The sequence below is a fragment of the Vulpes vulpes genome, chromosome 11, assembly GCF_048418805.1.
Source record: "Vulpes vulpes isolate BD-2025 chromosome 11, VulVul3, whole genome shotgun sequence".
In the NCBI taxonomy this organism is placed as follows: domain Eukaryota; kingdom Metazoa; phylum Chordata; class Mammalia; order Carnivora; family Canidae; genus Vulpes; species Vulpes vulpes.
In genome coordinates this window covers 8,408,526-8,428,397 of record NC_132790.1, presented here as the reverse complement: position 1 = coordinate 8,428,397, position 19,872 = coordinate 8,408,526, and the positions used below count along the sequence as shown (strand labels likewise).

General features: G+C 48.3%; 1 protein-coding gene across 1 annotated transcript; it reads right to left on the bottom strand.

The window, feature by feature from the left end:
- Positions 1 to 18,363, bottom strand: CSRP3 (cysteine and glycine rich protein 3). The gene is made up of 6 exons (XM_025988160.2): positions 18,224 to 18,363; positions 9,685 to 9,824; positions 4,851 to 5,019; positions 3,076 to 3,208; positions 1,825 to 1,918; positions 1 to 328 (listed from the first exon to the last, which is right to left on the bottom strand). Exons 2-6 carry the CDS (start codon positions 9,794 to 9,796, stop codon positions 252 to 254), a joined length of 585 nt encoding a protein of 194 aa, XP_025843945.1. The 5' UTR covers positions 9,797 to 9,824; positions 18,224 to 18,363; the 3' UTR covers positions 1 to 251.
- Positions 18,364 to 19,872: the final 1,509 nt, after the last annotated feature.

Genomic DNA, 19,872 nt, shown 5'->3' with positions numbered 1-19,872 from the left:
TGCCGCTAAAACATTTATTTATTAAATGCCTCTTCCGCCCCAGGGATCGGAAATCCTGACGCATTTGTTACAGGGCTGAACTTTTAATACTTTTCTTCCAAAAGCGTTTTTCTAACTTTGGGTAAAGACTATGAGCACTTCTGAAGAGAAATAGTGCCCGACCGCCCCATGAGAGGATGTTCGGGCAAGGGCTTCCGTCTGGCAGGATGACGTGGCCAATGCTTGAGGCCGGTGGAAGTGTGGCACGGTCTTCACTCTTTCTTCTCCACTTGTTGTGTTAGGCCTCCAAACCCAATACCTGTAGGGCCAAAATTTTTGGCGTAGCAAACTGTGAACGAGAGGGGGGGAAGGGGGAGAGAGAATGGGTTGGTTAGACGGTGACTGCACTTCCTTGCCTCTGGACACCCGTGGGAGGCATCCTTGTGATAAATGTGCTCCTAAGTTAACTTTTAAGTATATTGAACTTCATTGACTTGGGATCTGCTGATAAGAATTGTTCATACTTCTGGCCACTTAGCAGTAAGTGTTCACAGGCATTTTCTTGTTTGAGTCCGCATCATCTGGCCCCTGCGTGCCTGCCCAGCCTCGTCCCCTGCTGCCTCTCTGCCTCCTTCCCCGACACTCCGGGCATGTGGCTACTCTCAGTCCCTGGGATGAACCACGATGGCCTGGCTTCGGTGCCATGGCACGCACTGCTCCCCGTTCCCGGAATGTCCCCCACCAAAGCCCGCAGTCACCCTTCCAGACCCAGACGAGGCTTGTCTTCTAAGAAGCCTTCCCTAATACCCCAAGTTGGTCACTTGCCCCTTCGTGTGCTAGGGCACTGTGTACTGCGGAGCTTTCCCCCCTTGGCATTAGTTACTATTCTTCATGTTGATCTCTCTGCTGGCTGCAGCGACAGTTTAGGGGTGTTGGGCCTGTGAATGCTGAGGACCCTGTGTCCTCCACTGTCGGGAGGATGCACCTCCTGTTGGGTCATGTGCTTATTCACATTCTGTCTCACCGTGGGCACAGCTGTGGCATTTCCCCTTTCCCATCTCTCTTCTCACTCCATACCAACACACACACGTGGAGGCCTGGAGACACCATCATTGCGTGGAAAGGTGGGAGGACCCCACTGAGAAACTATAGGCCCAGGAGATGCTCTCAGGTTGAGGACAGTGATCTTGGCCCTAATGCATCCCCTCCTTTTTGTAGCATCAGAAAGGAGCTAAGCTCTACTGCTTCTCCACAAGACAGGGGGTTGTGGAGGCATCTGGGGGTAGAGCTGTGAGGACCAGAAGGAAAACCTGTTACTCAGTTCTGTCCCTGCGATCACTAATGTAGCATGAGAGATAGAAATGTCGGGATGGAAGGGAGGGAGAGAGGAGGGATGGGAGCAAGGATATACATATGTCTTGGTAAACCAAAGAGAGGTCGTCCTCCCCCAGTCACCCCTACCACTCAGGCAGACAGAGGGTATTTGGGCTTCCAGAAGGCGACGTGATGCTGTTTATCAAGGCTTGTGGCCTCTTCCAGGACTGGTGCAGGACACTGCTTCCTCCTCATCCTCTCTCCGCCCAGGGTGCCCAGCTGCCCTGAGCCACTGAGCATCTGCAAGCATCCAGTCCCCCCACCCCACATGCTCCAACAGAGAGGGCCAGAGCTGGGTTGGGGAGAATTCTTTCCCTTTGGCAGTTTTTCTCCCCATCCTGAGAGCCCGAACTCTGCTCAGGCCGGGCAGTCATGCCTCCTGGCAAACACAAGCCTCTTGGCTGGACACAGCTTACCCTCCAAGGCTCCTCCTGGGGAAGACCTCTCAAGAGGGTCCCCAGAACCACTCACCTTTGCAGTAAAGTTCCCCATCTTTGTCAGTGACGTTCGTGGACTCTAGACTCTTCCCACAGATGGCGCAGCGGAAACAGGTCTTGTGCCAAGGCTGGGGGGTGGGGCCCAGGAGAGCAGGAGAGTTACATTAGGGCGGCCGGCACCATAGTCTGTTTCCATGTTAAATCTCACCAGCCGCGTATACAGGAGTGCCAGTGTCTTACCCATGCGCATATCTAATTGACCCCAGAGTAAGTTTTCCAGGGGTTTGGAGAAAATGAGATGCTACGGATTCGGCCCCCAATTCTCAGAACCCCTAAAAATGAATTTATCAAAGTAATCACCAGATGTATTCCTTCAGAATGGACTAAATAGAAAAGGGCTTCCCCCTTCTAGAAGATCAAGGAATAGAGTAGAGAGAAAGGAACTCAGATGCGGGGCAGTGAATACGTTCATTTACATTGGATATAAAGTTAAGAGAAGAAGTAAAGAAAGAGGGCGATTAGCCAGGTAATTCAGCTTTGCTTGGACTGTGTGTCCTTCTCACGGAGGAGAGTTGTGTGGCTTGGGTCATCAGAAGATGGCCTCTTCTGCGCACCTGCAGGGCCACCAGGCAGGCCTAGGGGTTCTCATCCACCTTCAAGTAGCTGGTCTTGGGTGGCGGCCGCCATCATATTGGAAGTCAGACACTCTCCGTGACCCTTATTTCCACCCACCCCCACTCCACTGAAGCATAATCAGGTTTTTCTTTTCCTTCGTTGAGCCCAAACCCTTTGGTGAGTACCCTGGAACCAGAGCTTATAGAGCAAGTGTGCCGTGCTGTCTCCGGCACTGGATGACTCCCCGATTGCCAAGCCTTGTGAGCAAGGATGCTTCTCCCTGCTGTGAGGTGTAAGCTCTGTCCATCAGTGGTGATGCCAGCTGCAGATCGAGCTATGCGGTGGTGATGGGCTCGCAGGGCTGATACCTTTCTGGAAGGATTATGGACCTTTGTATCTCCAGAGCTCCCAGCTGGGTACCTTCCCCCTAGCGGACTAAGACTTGTTGCATCGAATTGTACCAGTTCTAGTTTCCAAGGGCTCTGCAGAGTGACAGTCACAGCCCAGGAAAGTGGGCGAGGATGGGTGGCTCTAATGTGGCTCCTGGGAGCAAAGGAGAATCAAGGGCCTGGCTCCCACCTGCCCACACTTCCTCATTTCCTCTCTCATTCCTCCCGACTGATCCTGTGCAGATGAGCAAGTCCCATCTGGCCCGCACGGCAGTCCTTACCTTACCGCCTCCCATCACCTTCTCGGCGGCATAGACTGACTTTCCGCATCGGGGGCACTTCTCCGACTCTCCAAACTTCGCAGTGAACTTGGAAGGGTTGCTGGTGGTGGCTGAGCGTGCAGGCTTTGGGGACCTGGTGGGAACAGACCAATGAATGAAACCTACAGAACTTGCTGGCAAAGAGTACTTAGCTGTGTGCCCTTGAGTGAGTTACTTAACTTCTCTGTGCTTCAGACTCCTCATCTGGAAAATGGGGCTAATCATGGTGCCTTCCTCAACAGGGTTGATGAGGGGACGTGAGTAAAGCACTTAGAAGTCTGACCGTCACCTGGCACGTAGCAAGGGTTGGCAAACCTGGCCCTAATTGGCTTAAACCTTTCCTTTCTGTCCTGAAGCATTCAGCAAGTGTTCCATGTGTGTTAGCTTGTGTTGTTGTCGTGTTATTATTGCTGCTGGTGTTTAGATTTTTCTGTACCATCTTGAAGCTCACTGGTCTGCTTCACGGGGTGAGTTGTGAAGATGTAGTGCAAGATGGGATCTTGATGGTAAACAAACCACAGTCCAATAAACGGATGCATTCCTTGTCACAGTTCAGGTTGTCATCCTGCACGGAAAGGTCACCTGTCCCCCTGTGAGCTACGTCCACGATAGAGGTCAGGAAAGCACCCCATTACCTCCATACCTTTTGGTGTTTCCGTGCATGCTTATCACTGGCATCACATCATAACCTCTAAGATAGGCAGGGCTGGGTGGAGGGGAGCAAGGGTTGAGGGGTAACTGCCCAAGACCGGGCAACTGTCCAAGGTCCTAACTGGTGGAGCTGGGACAAAACCCAGGTCTGTGGACTCTTGTCCCTCTCTGGGCGGCATCACCAGAAGGCCCTGGGTAATGCGTGGCTCTGGGTAATGCGTGGCTGAGAACACGATTGCTTTCATCCTTCTTCGCTAAACAGTGTCCGGTTGGGATGGAGTAACGAGAAGAATTCAAATGGCTAATCGTACCTCCGTGCACTATTTGCCCAGCGCCGGCCATGGGCCGCTCTCTCTGCAAGGGGCCAGGTGACGCCTCGGCTGGCCTAACTATGGCTCCCTGGGGGAGGCCTTCCCTGGGCCACCGTGGCAGGTGGCAGCCCCACCGCAGAGCTGAGCCCGGATCCCAGCTGGCCACACAGCAGCTGCGGCCTGTGAGCTCAGGGCCGGCCTGGAGGTCTGCGTGAGCACGTTGTCCGGGGAGGTGGCAGGGCCCGGCCCGCTTCCCTCCATAAGGCGGGGCCCACGGCGTGGCAGGCAGCTCGGGAGTGGCATTGATCCCTTACTCCCAACCCCGGCCTCCCGCAGCCCTGTCCCCGGTGATGGGGACATCCGTCCTCTTACAGCCTGAGGGAGGACTCCTTACGTGACCAGCCCACAGAGAACGGCCGTCACTTCCCTGCCACGGCTGCGTGATTTACACAGAAACGCTCAAAGGGGAAGGAAAGGGACTCCGTGCAGTTTAGCAGAGGTCAAACAATGGGAAAATCTGTACTTTCTGGGTTTTCTCTTGACATGCAAACCAAGAGCCCGGCCTAAAAGTAATTGCCCCTTAGGAAGGCGGGACATTCGAAGAGTCTCCCGAGACATGGCACATTGTTCGACCTTGGTCAGACTGCGCGGCCGCATTGTCGGCAAGTAACAGTGGAGTCCGTTCTCCCACTTCCAGAAAACGTTGCTATGGGGACGGGATGACCTGTCCTGATAGCGGGGCTCTACGGGCGCGAGGAGCGGGGAGTGACTCACTGTTGGAACTGGAGGCCCAGATGCTCGCCTGTGTCCGTGCTGAGGCAGCCGGCGCCTTGGCCGTACCCGATCCCCTTGGGGCCGTACCTGCGCCCGTAGCAGACCTTACAGTAGATCTCCGACTCGTGGGCGGCAACCGTGGTGCTGTCCAGAGCCTTCCTGCAGGCCACTGCCAAGGAAGGGGGCCGGGGGGTCAGGGGGCTGGGGCCACGGTCCCTCCCCCTTCCCTGCAGCCTTGATGCCACCCATGCTCAGGGCCAGGAGACCCAGGAGGGGCCGTTGGCCAAGATCACAGGTTCGATTCCTGGCCAGAGCATCCTGAGCCGTGATTCCACGGCACCCCTGATTTCATGGGTGAGGAAACCAGGGAGCAGAAAAGGGACATAATGTGCTCCGTGGAGCCCGGCTAGAAAGAGGGAGAGGCCAGGATGAGAACCGGCTGCGTGGCCTCAGACCCGCTAAGAATATTGGCCCTGAATCCGAACAACCTGCATCCCTGAGCGGTGACATCAGGTGAGTGTGTGTCCGCGCGTGCGGGGCTGTGTAGGGCATAAGGTGCTGAGGCTGGGGATGAGTTTATTTATCCTTAATCATACCAGAATCAGGGCCGAGCAGTTTCTCTACTCACCGTGGCCTCCGAAGAGCACTACGACCCGCAAGGAGACAGTTACCACTGAGGCTACTTTGGTCCAGTTCTGGAAGCGGGAGGTGGTGAAGGGGTGGACCTGTCTCGTTGACCTTAGGCTTATATTGGCTGAAGCCCCCCAGTCACTGTATACTACCCAATAGAAAGTATCCCCCATTATATCAAGTATATAAGACAAGCCTCCATTTTCCAAAAAGAAGATATAAAGGAAAGGGTTGTTTTTTGTTGTTTGGGTTTTTTTTTTTAGTAGAATCGTGGACAAGTCACTGACCATCATTCAGTATAATAAACTTTTACAGATGTAAATGAAAGTGTTAAATACTTACTTATATTATTTAATTTAATAATATAGATCAATAATGTATTGATTTGGAGAGTTTCCTTTTTCTAACCTGACACAAATTCAGGAAATGCGTGTATCCAAGTTCTTCATCTGCATCTTCACCATCAGCATCTCCCCATCACTGGTGTCTTTTTGAGGCAGTGGACTCAGCTGTCCTGCTCCTCACTTCTATCTGTCTCTTTGAGGGTCGGCCCTGTTTGTACCTGAGCAGGAGGCTGTCACCTGGATTTTGTATCTCTACCAGAAGCTTCTGTTAGCATAACATTTGGGCAGCTTTAAAAAATACGTAGTGGGGGGCGCCTGCATGGCTCAGTCGGTTAAACTCCTTGACTATCGATTTCAGCTCAGGTCATGATCTCAGGTGAGATTGAGCCCTGCATTGGGCTCCATGCTTAGCATGCAGTCCGCTTGAGATTCTCTCTCTCCCTCTGCCCCTATCCTTGCTCATGTGCTTTCCCTCAAAATAAACAAATAAAATATTTTTTAAAATATGAAGGATTTCCATAACTTAATAATTTGCTAAATTGCTTTTTAGCAGGGATCCTCAAAAGTTGTTTATGGTGGTACTCACTGCTTAAAACAGTGAGGTTGTGGCCCCAAAAACGAGTAATGCGCGTGCACTCAGTTTATTTGCTTCCTTTTTTGTTTTTAACCAGTTCAGGTGATCTTTATAAGCAATCCAGCATTGAATGAAGTTGTTGCAGGGTAATATGCCTTCCTGAAATAGTATTTTATCTAAAAACATAAAGTAATTGAATATGATAGTGGGGGGAAGACAAGGTTGTGGATGAGGGGTTGGTGGTTGTGCGGATGGGGAAGGGAGTGTATGGAAATTCATTAAGCAATTATGTTAGCGTTGTATGTGTTAAAAAAATTCTCTGTAAAAAAAAAATTGAGAGATTGTCCTCTAGCATGAGATACTTCATAAGGCTTTGAACACAAGGCAAACCCTTTTTATGAGGAATACTTTTGAGAGAAAAAATGCCTTACATTTGAGCGTATAACGTATATACCTATCTCCACCTTTCTTGTTACTTTTGCTTCCAGAAAAACATCTCAAATATTCATTGATATTCTAGACTCTAGGTTCCTTGAGGGCAACACTTGTATTTTAATATCCTCAGAACATAGCATGGGGCCTGGCCCAGAGTTAGTCCTCTGTAAACATTTGTTGAATGAAGGAATGAGTAAGTAGTTGAATGCATGCATGCACATGGGAACGATGGATGGTCAGTGACTTGTCCAGGATTCTACAGCAATAAGTTGCAGAGCCATGACTGGCCTCAGGTCCTCTGACCCCTGCTCCAGTCCATTGCTCGGGGGCTGTGCATGCCCCATCCTGCCTGGGCCCTTTCTATAGCCACCCCCTGGCTCCTGACCAGCTTTCGTACACAAGCGTGGTAGCGCTGTGCTGGCCACCTCCGTAGCTCCTCACCACCGTGTATGTGATGTGGACAATTTCTTTATACCGTTCTCTTTTTGGCATTTATTTATTTATTTTAAATTCAAATTCAGTTAATTATCCTATAATGTATTATTGGTTTCAGAGGTAGAGGTCAGTGATTCATCAGTCTTATATAACACCCAGTGCTCATTACATAACCTTTCTAAAAATATGCCAAGTAGAAAAGTTAAATTTATATATGTGGCTTGCATTATATTTCTTTTGGACAGCACTGGTAAGGAGGATTAAGATTTGTCTAGAAGTTTGGGAACACTGGCCAGGGGACAAACTAAGGTAGGCTGTGCCTTCCTAAAGCCTATTTAGGACAACTACTGGTTGGCCTCTAGACAGGCAGGTCCTGGAGTGATAAGAAAGAAAAGCATGCTCCTCTCCAGGATCCTTCTGTTCCCTGCCACAGAAACGTGTACTGCTCAGATCCTCATCCCACCCACAAGTTCTAAGGAAAATATGAAAGTGTTAAAAGAGAGGTACCAGCAAATGCTCATATCCTTTCTACCATGGCTCCATTGAACAGGGCATCTTCCTGCTACCTGGGGAAAACGAGACACCCTGACCATGGAGAGCTTCCCTGCCACATCCTGTTCTCACTCAGATATTAAAGTTGATCAGAGGAAAATTAGAGGCCTGATCCAGAACCCCAGTTTTCATCTTGTGACAACCTGTGTGGTGGCTACTGTCATTTCCAGTTTACAGATGGGATAATGGAGGCTCATGATGGTGAAATCACTTGCCCAAGGTCACACCATTATTATATGGCAGGGTCTAGATTCAAACCTAGTCATTTGTACTTTAATTCCAGTGGTCTTTCCATTATTCCTCATGCCTAGTCTTTTTAAAGAGCATTAGCTGTTTTGAGACAAAAGCCAGAAGGTTACAGAAGGGACCCTTGAGCAATGCTTCTGGATAATTGTAATAATAATGATGAACCTGATGGATGTGTATGAGGACTTAAAATAATTACCCATTGGGACATCAGGCTAGCTCAGTTGATTAAGTATCCAACCCCTGATTTCGGCTCAGGTCATGATCTCAGGGTTGTAGGATTGAGCTCCATGCCCAGTTTAGGATTCAGTCTCTCCCTCTGCCTCCCATTAAAAAAAAATTACCCATAATTAGAACCCAAGGCTTTAGTAAATTGCCAACCCAGTCACTCAGAGCCATGCTTCCTCCTGCTGTTCGGTGAGAATTCAGTTTGCCATGGAAGGTAAGAGATCATGGAAACTCCTGCAGCAGGTAAACCATTACTATTTCTGGTGGCTTAAGGACAAAGTGCCTCCATGCTTTAACAGATGGAGTCCAGTCCTTGAAGTTCTGTTTGAAACTGGGGCAATGCGATGCCTTGTAGCCACTGGGCAAAATCATGAGTGCGGTATGGGGAGGTATGAGGGCTGCCAAATGTCCAGCAAAGCTAGCCCTTAAGCCACATTTACTGGAGCAAAACAGGGAAGGTAAGTGGCCAAAAAAAGAGACTGCTCTCCTAGAACTGGACTGGCCGTGGGAAACTCTAGAATGAAGTCATGTTGAAAGGACTGGACTGAGGGTCTGAAGGTACAAGTTCTACTGCTGGCCCTGCTGCAGGTGCTTAGAAATGAGAAATGATTCGTCCAAAGTCATGGGTCAGACAAAGCTAGACTTCCAGGTGGACCCCAAGGTTTGTATTCCCCCTGCCCCCAGTTTCAATGTTTGTGCATCTATGTCCAGCAAGTGGTGGTAAAGATTCCCTTCATCAGGCTACTGGTGCCCAGGCCCCAAACTCTTCCCTTTTCAGCTGTTACAGAATTGGCATCCATTGCCCCTCGCCTGACACAGGTTCTTTTGAAAAGACCAGTCTCAGCTGGCTTCGGTAACATTGGCCAGTGGGAACACCATAGAGCCAAATCCATCCTGGCTCCAGATAAGCGATGGCTTCCTTTCTCTGCCAAGTCACGCTTTGTAAATGTTGCCACTGGGTCAAGGTTTTCACCACGATGGCAGTCTCAGGTCAGCTTGTTGTGACTTTGAGCGGCAGGGAAATGGCCTTTGAGCTGAGCATGTGGTTGGCAAGAGGGTTACTCGGGAGGATACCATCCTTTCATGTGGGAACCCGAAGTGTTTTTTCTAGTTTTTTTTAAAGTAGGCCCCCAAGCCCCAAGCCCAATGTGGGGCTTGAACTCACGATCCTGAAATCAAGACCTGAGCTGAGATCAAGAGTCAGATGTTTAACTGACTGAGCCACCCAGGCGCCCCCAAAGTGCTATTTCTAAGTTCCCAGGTGATGTTGGTGCTGCTGGTCCCAGGACCAGACCCCAAAGACCACCGATATACAGTATCTGCAGCTAAATGTGAACTTGAAAATGCCCCCTGGATGCTGCGGGGCCCTCATGGTGTTCACCCAACTCACTGCAGTGGAAGCAGGTCTTGTGGAAACTCCTTCCATTGCACTGGATTTCTTCTGCGTGGTAGACTGTCTTTTCACAGGCGCCACATTTCGCTCCTCCGCCCCAGTTTGGCATCTTGAAGACCCTCTGACCAAGGTCAAGTCTAACAGGATATAAAAGAAATACCCTAAATGTAGGCAACTTCAGGAGTGAACCAATGCCTAGTAATACTGTGGTCTTAAGACCAGGATCCAGGGGCAGCCCGGGTGGCTCAGCGGTTTAGCCCCACCTTCAGCCCAGGGAGTGATCCTGGAGACCCGGGTTCGAGTCCCACATCGGGCTCTCTGCATGGAGCCTGTGTCTCCTCCCTCTGCTTGTGTCTCTGTCTCTCTCTTTCTTTCTATGTCTCTCATGAATAAATTAAAAAAAAAAAAAGACCAGGATCCAGCGCCAGTGCATTTGATAGTTCATTCATTCATTCATTCATTCATCCATTCATTCAGCAAATAGTTACTGCGAGCACCATCATTGAATAAGCTCGCACACTCAGATGGCTCTGAGCAAGTCACTTCACTATGTAGGACTCAGTTTCCTCTTCTGTTAAATTTCGGTAACTCCTGTCCCTATGTACCTCACAAGGTACAGGAAGAGATGAGCTAATTTTCCATATATAAAATTATATGCAAAATATAATATTTTGTATCTAAGGTTTTAAACATTCCATCAGAAGTGGAAATAATCTGTGAAAACGGCATATCTTTTTATCTAGCTCAGTGCTTCTCAAATCACATCAGATCTTGCTGCTACGCAGATGCTGGTTTGGTAGATGTGGAAGACACAGGAAATTCTGCATTTCTAACAGTTTCCGGGCAATGCTGAAGCTACTAGTTGGGGACCACCCTTTGGGTCCCGAAACCTTAGTCAATCTTGCTGATAAAAATCTATGATATATAAAATCTCCTATTCAGGTTTAATCCTCCAATCCCTTAGACCCAAGCAATAAGCTATAATGGACCTACACTAGCTGAGTAGTCTGGAAACCTGCCGTCTGCCCTCAGGGCTACCGCCGCTTGCCGTGTACAGTGAGATGAGCTGCAGGGCTTCTCTTACGTCTCTCCCCCACCTGTACTATGAAGAGAGTCATTCTTTCCCTTGCCGCCCCACAGTGTCGTATAGAGGACTAACTGACATGACGTGCAGGAAGGTACTTGGCAGAGTGCACAGTGCCAGGTGTGATCACAGGAGCCAGGTGATGAAGCTGCGTGCCCTCCCACACCCTTCCAGGACATTCCACTGCAAACAGCAGCTGATAGTCACAGCGCCACGCCATCGTTGTCCCCTCACCAGAACATTTGTGCAAGAGTTACCAGACAAGCAGGGCCATCAGAAAACAACTTTCCCTTTCTTTCTGCGTCTGTGCGTGACTATGAATCCAGTTGTCCGTTTTCCCAGAGCAGAACTAAAATCAGCCATCGATACTCCATGGAATTCCTGAAATCCTGCCCGCCCCAGAGGGCCAAATTTTCTCTGAGATCCTTTGGTTTCTAAGAAGCCTGGTATGTCATCTTGTCATTGACACCAACCACTGTCAGGCCATTCCAAGTGGCTGCTTCTGACCTTCTCTTTCCCTTCTGGGAAGCCAGTCACCTTCTTATAATAGTTGGCGATTAACATTAAGCCCTTCTGGGTCAACTGGTCCGGATTGTGCTTCCAGCCTCATAACAAAGACAGGTTTTGCTAAGAAACAGAAGGTAAATAGCAAACAGACCACTGAACCTGATACCAAGACCAAAGGAACATCCCTACCTAAATGTTCCTGTGAAGAGCTTTCCCGTTTACAAAAACAGTGTGAGATTAGCCAGGAACATCTTATCCTTCCTCTCAAAGAAGCAGGCTCTTCTTTTTATTCAATAAAATTTTAGAAAATACAATTTTAACTTTTTTAATAAAGGAAACATTTAGTCCTTCTATTTCTATGGTTCAGGTTGTTTAGTATCGAGGGAAATCTAGCGGATTTTGAAATGAAAGCCTTGGGAACAAGGCTACATCATTCCTTTACCATGCATTTACTACCTACCTATCATGTGTCAGTCACTGGACTAAGTACTCGGTGACGGATCCAGGGGAGGAAAACTTATAACGATAAGTAATTTATGTGACCTAGAATGAGAAGTCCACATTCTAATGAGGAAGAGGCAGGAACCAGAATACTCTGTAGCAAAGACCAGCTTTATGAGTATCATGGAAACTCAAAGGAGAGTATGGCTACCCACATTTAGACTGGAGGTAAAAGCAGTGAGTTGTTGCAGGATTACAGATGTCACATCCAAATAGGGTTTTTGCATGGTGAATAGGAGTATACCAGAGAGAGAAACAGGGGAAGGACATTCCAGGCAGAGAAAAGATCATACAGAAAGGTTTATCTTACTATCTCCTAAAAGACCCCAAATTGTTTATTTTTGATTCCATTAAAATTTTTAGGTCTCTACAGTTGGAGCAGATTTTTAAGATTGATCAACCCCCTCATTTATGAACAATTAAGGCAAAAGAAGTAAACATTTGGGAGTATTTTCTTAGCTAATTTTCTTTTTCTAAGATTCACCCTTCTTTGATTAAAGATGATACATTCTCTGGAAAAGGGTAGAATCACATTATTTTGTTCATGTCCATTTGGATCCTGGATTTTAATATAACATAAAATAGATGAGAAATGTAATATGTACCTGGGAATAAGACAGTGACACTTGTGAAATTAATGAGATGGAAATTTTCAGTGAAAACAAGCCTAGGGCAAATTTCTTATCTCAAGTCTTTGGCGGAGACCTCATTGGCATGTCCTGCAAGTTAATGGTAGATAGAGATGGCCCTGGGGAGGATTGTGTGTGTTGTGTGTTGTGTGTGTGTGTGTGCATTCAGCAATTGCCTACACATGATACTTTTCAAAGTGAGGATAAGATTACAGATAACACCTTCTTCTCAAGGTAATGGATCCTAGCACAGGTTATTTTTTAAGTGATCATAAAATATCTGACATACATGTATTAGGCCTGGAAATCCATAAGCATTTTATCAAACAGGTGCTGCGTCCCATTTTTAAAGTTGGAGATGTAGCTTCGGAGGCTAAACAATAGAAGGCATCTCTGGTTTCTTCTTCCAGTGCTCAAAGCCCAAAAGGCAGAGGGTGATCTAAAGCATCCTGAATTGGAAGACACGGGTTCTTATCTCGTCCTTGTGACCTTGACCTTCGGGTGAAATATGACGGCATGTAAAGCAGTATTGAGGAGCTAGTCAAAGGCAAGTCATCGTTTGTTACCCACTTTCCTTCAGGTTATTCAAGTAGCACCAATCTGCCAATTAAGTCACTGTGATTTGAAAGCACATTTAAGTCCTGGCTCGCGTACATAACCTCTTCAGCCTCCCGCATTGCTTTGGAATTCCTGGCCCAGAATGGGAGTTTATGCTGGAGAGATACCAGCGGATGGGCCATTTGTTTATCGGCGTTGCCTGGCACAGGCAAAGGTCATTGAAGGTAGGATGCCAAATATAGGCTTGCCCGTCACTCAGCCCCATCTGCCACCTGGTCACAATCTCCATCACATCACCTGGCATTACTCCCTGGGGCCGGTCCCGGGGATGGCCGTGTTGTCACTGATGAAGTCGAGGCTCAGGACTGAAACGGAGGACAGTTTGGGGTTCCTGAAGATGAGCTAGATGGCAAGCTCCGCTACATCAGCTGGGAAGAGAGTGGACCCCACACTTCTGGACACCCAGATCCCAAAGAGAGATGGCCTATATCAATTTTCTTCACGAGTAATGCTGTAGAAACTATTATATTGGGGATGTGCCGTAGTGAGCACTGGGGAAAGCTCTGGATCAGATGCAGGAGGCCAGAGTTCTAGTTCCGTGTCGCCTCCTCAGAGCTGTGTGATCTGGGAAAACCGGCAAAGCTCTCTGAACTTCAGGAAACAGTCTCTAAAATGGGCTTAAGAGTCTCATCTGTTCCACTACAGCTGGGAGGCTTGTAACACTTCAAGTACATCAAATCACTCTGTAAACGGTTGAGTGTTATAAAATGTGAGAGCTAATCAGACCTGCAATAACCATGAACTGTCACATATCGATCTGAACTTTTAAAAGAATAACTGTGCTGTGCATCTTGCCACCATCTTCCTATGCCAGCACTCACTGTTTTTTTGATCAACTATGGAGCTGAAAGGTGACACCTTAGGGCAAAAGTGGGTGGGGGGAGATAAAATGGGCACTTAGTGACTCAGTTTCTTCTTTGTAGGGCTCATTAAAGAATGTGGCCTTGACCTTAGGTCATCAAGACATTGTGCAGAGACTATTAGTGACGATGCCATTTTCAACTCAGTGTTGGTTCGTGTGGTCATCCTATCAGATGCCTGCTTCTACACAGTGAGTTGAATTGTCTACACTGGCCAAGGCCAAGATTTTGTATCATAACATCATATATCTGGAATGCAAGGGATAGTCATTACCAATCTAATAATGTTATTATCGGAGCTGAAGCATGTGGAGTCCCTCGGGCCAGGCACTGAGCTTTATCTCATTCCATCTTCACAGACCTTGAAGGTAGGCACTATCACAAACATTGCCTTTTGTTAACTTTTGGGGAAATGGAGTCTTGGGGAAATTATGTTGCCCACACTCACGTGGCTAGATTGGATTTTAGGTCTTTGACTCCAAAGCTGTGTTCTTATATTAAGATTAGCTACTATTTATCTATTTATGGTTTACTATGTGTTAGTTGCTTTGTACGTACCATCTGTAATACAACAGCCCCACAGAGCAAATCTCGTCATCTCCATTTTGCAGATGAGAAAACTGAGACTCAGAGAACTTGAGCGACTTGCCTGAGATCACACAGCTAGTAAGTGGCAGAGCCGCAATTCAGACCCAAGTGAAGCTGGGTCTGTATTCCACGTCTCCATTTATAACATGCTGGGGAGGGGAGGAGAGTCAGCACCTCCATTAGCCAAACTTCCTAGTTGATGAGAACTGGGATCTGACTGACCCCGTTGTCTCTCCATGGGACAGAGAGTACTCATGGGTGGGAGTATCAGGGAGCCTGAATTTAATTCAGTAAAATAAGAGCCTCTGTAAGAATCATTGCCATTTAGACACGCAAAGAGCTCCTTTGAGGCTGGAGAGTTCCCTTTCACTCTTGACTTGAGCTCAGCTGGGGATGGTTGTCCATGTGACTGCAACGTTGTGAAGGCCCTTCAAGGATCCTTTGAGCCCGGAGACAGATGTCGGGGTCTGAACAGTGACTGGAGCCTCACCTTGCAGAAATGCTTCCCGGGGGCAATCCCCTCTCAAGCACTGCCTCTTCTCTACTCTCTTAATCCAGGTAGAAGAGATAGTGTGGGATCCTGGAACAGCGCGGGCTATGGAAAGAACCAGGCCAGGCTCTTTTGGGCCTTGGGCAAAATGCTCAAAATGTCTGAGCCCAGGGTCCTGTCCCCATGCACAGGAGGACAGATGAGAAGGCCTGCCTTCAAAGGTTGTTTCCAGGCTAGATAAGATAATCATAATAGCTAAGGCACTGTATACACAAATGCATAATACATGGCAGGGTGTCTAATAATTTTGTTGCTTTCCTTATTACTATTATTATTTTACCTTCAGCTTTTAAATCCATTTTCTTAAAACAAGCAAAGCTTTCCTTGCTTCTTCTCTGTGGCCCTCCTGGCTCAGACGGTGAACCGACTCTGTTTCTCAGTCTTTGGCGTGTGCGGCACGGAGGAGCAGAGGCAGCAGGGAGCCAGGCCAGGGAGAGAGCTCCCGCAGGGGGTGGGGGCCAGAGGTGACATGTCAGGCAAAGTCCTAAGCCTGTGCCCCAGGACAGCTGCTTCCTCGCTTTGGCGGCCCTGGTGCCTAACACCCTCTGACCTCGCTGGCGATGGGGACGGAGGAGGGAAGCAGCAAACCTGAGCAGAGTCCTCATGGCCCAGGGGGACCATGTCCTTCAGCTCCTCCATGTAGGATACTCAAGGTCAGTCAGTGGCTTTGCCCTAAACTTCTGAACAGATGCATGAAGTGCCCTATCTATCTGGAGGCCCTTTCCCAAAGTCCGGGAAGCCTAGGCTGCTTATTCCCAGCACAGCACTAAGCCCGAGTATTGACCCCGCCCCCCTTTAAAACTCAGGGTAGAGACACCTGCCCATTGCACTGTAGCTGTGATACTCGGATTACATCACACCATTTCTGAAATTATCTCTACAGTGTGCCCGGGTTTTACTTGGTTCTCTTTTGGCCCTTGCGACGTGTTTCTGAAGACCACGTTGCACCCCGATTTATCACCTGGCTCTACCATGTGACCCTGGGTAATTCCTTTGCTTCCTTGGACTTTTGCTTCTTCCTCTGAAGAGTGACCTCACAGGACTTTTTGTGGCAGTCAAATAAGTGACTACTGCTCCACGCCTGCACAGGGCAGTAAACAACCCACAAGCCACGCTCAGTCCTTTCCCACGACGAGGCGCACGCTGAGGCTCAGAAAAGGCTTCCACAGCTGGTGGCCCTCGTGACCGTCCCTGCTCCCCTCCTGCTTTGCCTTCGCTGTGATGAATAACTACAGCTTTTCACCCCTGAAGCCATCACATTTCTCTTCGGGCCTGAGGCCCAACCCTGGCTACCGTGTTCCCAGACGTCTGAGCAGCAGGCCTGTCACTGGAAGTCGGCCAGCCGCGGGAGTTGTGTGTCCTCGGTGTTGGATTCCCTGTCTCGGTCTTTCCTCCTGTGAAGCAACTTAATCACCTTCTAACTCCTGGGCACCTTGTTATCCACTCTGACCTCTGGGCTTCCTTCATCACACTGGTACTTAGCAGGAAACCCTCCCGCCGGCCGCAGGGCCTGGCCCAGGGGGTCTTTTCTGGAAGGCCCCCCACATTGGTACACTTTTAGGTGGCTTCGCAGAGTACTTCCTATACTTTATCTCATCTGATGCTAACAGATCCCTTTGGGACGGGTGGCCTCAGCCTCATTTCATTGTTCAGAGAATGGAAGCTCAGAGAAGTTCAGTGACGTCCAGAGTGGGGTTTTGAACCGTCTCAATGACAGATGCCTTTCCTTGTATTTCCTTCTTCAGATCCCCAGGATTTCTGAGTGTGGGTTCTTTCAAGATTCTGTCTCCACCTCTTTCAAGAGGATTGTGGCTATTTGCTGGCTGAGTGATCCTGCTCGCTCTTGCCTTCTCTTGCTCCCTATCTCTGCCTCCTTGTCGGTCTCCCCTTCCCCTGCACCCCCGGCCCCCCACTCCCTGCCAATACTTGGGCTCATTCTAATGATCGACTTGTTCAGCAAGGAACGGAAGCTGGAACCAAAGCCAGGGTAGAAGGAATCCTTTACATTCTCTGGGTCGTAAAGCAATTTTATGTACTTTGTAATGAGTTGGATGTAAGCGACATTGAGATTTAGGTCCCAAAAGTAAACTGAGGACACGGGCTCTCCCTATTTCCCCCTTCCCTGCATTAGTGCTGCCTCGCCCCCCATCCCACCACAGCCCCAACACAGACGATGGTCAACACACGCTCACTCAGTTGTGCTGAATCGTGCTGCAGAGAGGCAGAGTTCCTCAGGCCTGTCACCCAGCTGCTCCTCCTCGGGGATGTCACCGGCCCGGGGACAGCAACAGAAATTAGAGGTGGCGGCTCTGATCTTGGGACGGCATCTCCACTCAGAGCATTGCTTAAAACCACTTCTCATTCTCCATCACACTCATGCCTGTCATTCAAATGCTGGACTAAAACTCAGAGGAAACCCTGGAAATCACCCTCCGTGGAGAATTCTCCCCTTGAGGAGAGCTTTTAATGGATTTTTCAGTGTCACCGTGTCTTTTTTTTGGGTCCCTTTTTGAGGGTTTTGATTAATTTTAAATTATTAGAAGCAAGCCTGTTGCTGAACATTCTTGGGATATGAAATCTATTTTAAACCAGCAAATTGCACTGAGCATTTCCCACGTGCAAGACCGTGTGGCGAACTACAGAAATCTCCGTCCTTCACCCACACCTTTTGGAGAGCACAGTTCCGTGTGCTTTGAGCATGGGAAAGCTGGCTTCAGCTGTAGTGTATCTCTAACGACCTCTTTGTAACTGTGCCGTACTTTACAGTTTAGAAAAAAAATATATATCCCAGCTTCCATCCTGAGCCTCCCAGAGGAGACCCGAGGGCAGGAAGTTTGCCGAAGTCACACATCCAGTCATTATGTGGTGGCTCTAGGACTGGTGTCACGTCTTTGGGAAACACTCCAACATGGGAATAGTCTTAGGTCCAACATAATCCCTTAGTCGTTTCTCTGTGAGGTTCCCTCAAACCCACAAATGCGAATCCCACCCTTAAGAGTTTTTTAAGCAACTAGGTCCACACCAGAATCGCACACAACTGGAGCCTCCTCACACAGACCCAGAGTGGCCACTGGCACCTGGGACGTGCCGCACACCCTTTCTCAATGGGACCCTTCAGAGTCCCAACCGGCCACCGAGCCAGCCCACCGCCCACACCTACCCCAGCCCCCCACCCCAATGTCTGCTTTGCTCCACGTACCTGCCTGTGTGGTCTCTGTCGGCTCAACTGAGTACGGGGGCTGTCATCCTCTTTAAATACATGGAGGCCGTCCCCAGCACTGGCCTGTGGAGGGCAGGGCGGGAGGGAGGCCGAGGGGAGAGGGTGAATGAGACATGAGTAACACAACTGCTATCAGAGGCTGAAAATAGCCTGTGACCAAAGCCCTGAGTTTTGTTCCCCCCTACACCAGCTGTGAGGCCCTGAGAGAACAATATTGTTTGGGTTCTGTTTTAATTGCCAATTGCCCATGGCCTTGGGGACCGATCGGTGGAGCATAAATTTCTGATCAAGTGGTTGAAACACCAACAAGAGTGAAGAGGGATTTTTACATCTAAAATCATTTTTCCAGGCTCCTACTCCCCTGACCTTCCTGGAAATCAATGCAAGGTACCTGCAAATGAATCATGAGCCATATCTGGGAGCCCTCTGGAACTCTGAGACACAGGTCACAACACCCGTGAAGAGAACTCAGAGCTAAAAATAAGAGTGATGGGTGTCTGAAATGATACTTAGATAATCTCTTCAAAGAAACCTGGGGAAAGAAAGGTCAGCTAATCATCAGGGTCCTGGCACTTCATGGCCCGCCATCCTATGAAGAAAAGTCTTGAATTACTATGTTCATCCTCTTTTTCCACTTAAGAATTTAACATGGCAGCATGTCATATTTATGACAAATCTTGATAAGCCTCTCTGAAACCATGTTTTCTTTGGAGGCCTAATTTCCCTTTGCCCGATACGTACATATTTTTGGCTTTGATCAAGCATCAAGGACACATGTGAATTATAGAATGTGATAGGTGACAAGAAGTTCGGGATTTCATAGACCAATTTTTTATGTTGCCACCGAGGAAACTGAGGCACCTAACTTGCTTGGGCCAGGTTTCCAGGCAGATTGGCAGGCTCTGGATCGAAATTCAGGTCATCAGTCTCTCCGGCAAAGACACTTAACCACCTGCGTTGACCTGAATGTTGAGGTTAGGTGTAGGTAGTACCCAACCAAGAGGTCTATGAAATGCAGGCTTCAAATCAGCCATATTAGCCCTTCATTACATGCCCACAAAAGCAATTGGTTGAGTGATTGAATATTTCACTGTAAAGAAGGTTGGGGGGTAACTTCATAAATATGGACACAGCACAACCTCATATGAGATGTCCTTGATCTACATTTACCTGCAAAAGTATTCATCATAGAAATGGGGAAAGGGCAAGTGCTCTAGAATGTTGAAGTTAGAGGGGACTTTAGAAGTCTTCTAAGAGAGGAGCTTGCAAACATTTGTGAGTTGGTTTTTTTTAAGAAGAATAATACCTTTTTTCTATAGATAATCTTAAATGGAACATCAATATATAAAGCAGATAAAAGAGAAACTTCACTGCTTGAATTAAGTAGGTGGTCTCAGGGTCACATTCACATAGCCTCTTCCTGAATCCCCTAAAGTGGCTTCTCAACTACTTCTTTGTGGGATGCCTGGCTGGCTTAGTCTGTAGAGCATGAGATTCTTGATCTTGGGGTTGTGAGTTTGAGGCCTACATTGGGTGTAGAGATTACTTAAAAATAAGATAAGTAAGTAAGTAAGTAAATAAATAAATAAATATATAAATAAATACAAATAAAATACTTCTTTGGGCAA

Excerpts from the sequence above, each read along its gene's own strand:
- CSRP3 (XM_025988160.2), bottom strand. The coding sequence starts at position 9,796 with ATGCCAAACTGGGGCGGAGGAGCGAAATGTGGCGCCTGTGAAAAGACA. Across the intron at positions 5,020-9,684 it reads CAAGACCTGCTTCCACTGCA|TGGCCTGCAGGAAGGCTCTG; the intron begins GTGAGTTGGGTG and ends CTTCCTTGGCAG. Across the intron at positions 329-1,824 it reads TGGGGAACTTTACTGCAAAG|TTTGCTACGCCAAAAATTTT; the intron begins GTGAGTGGTTCT and ends TCTCGTTCACAG.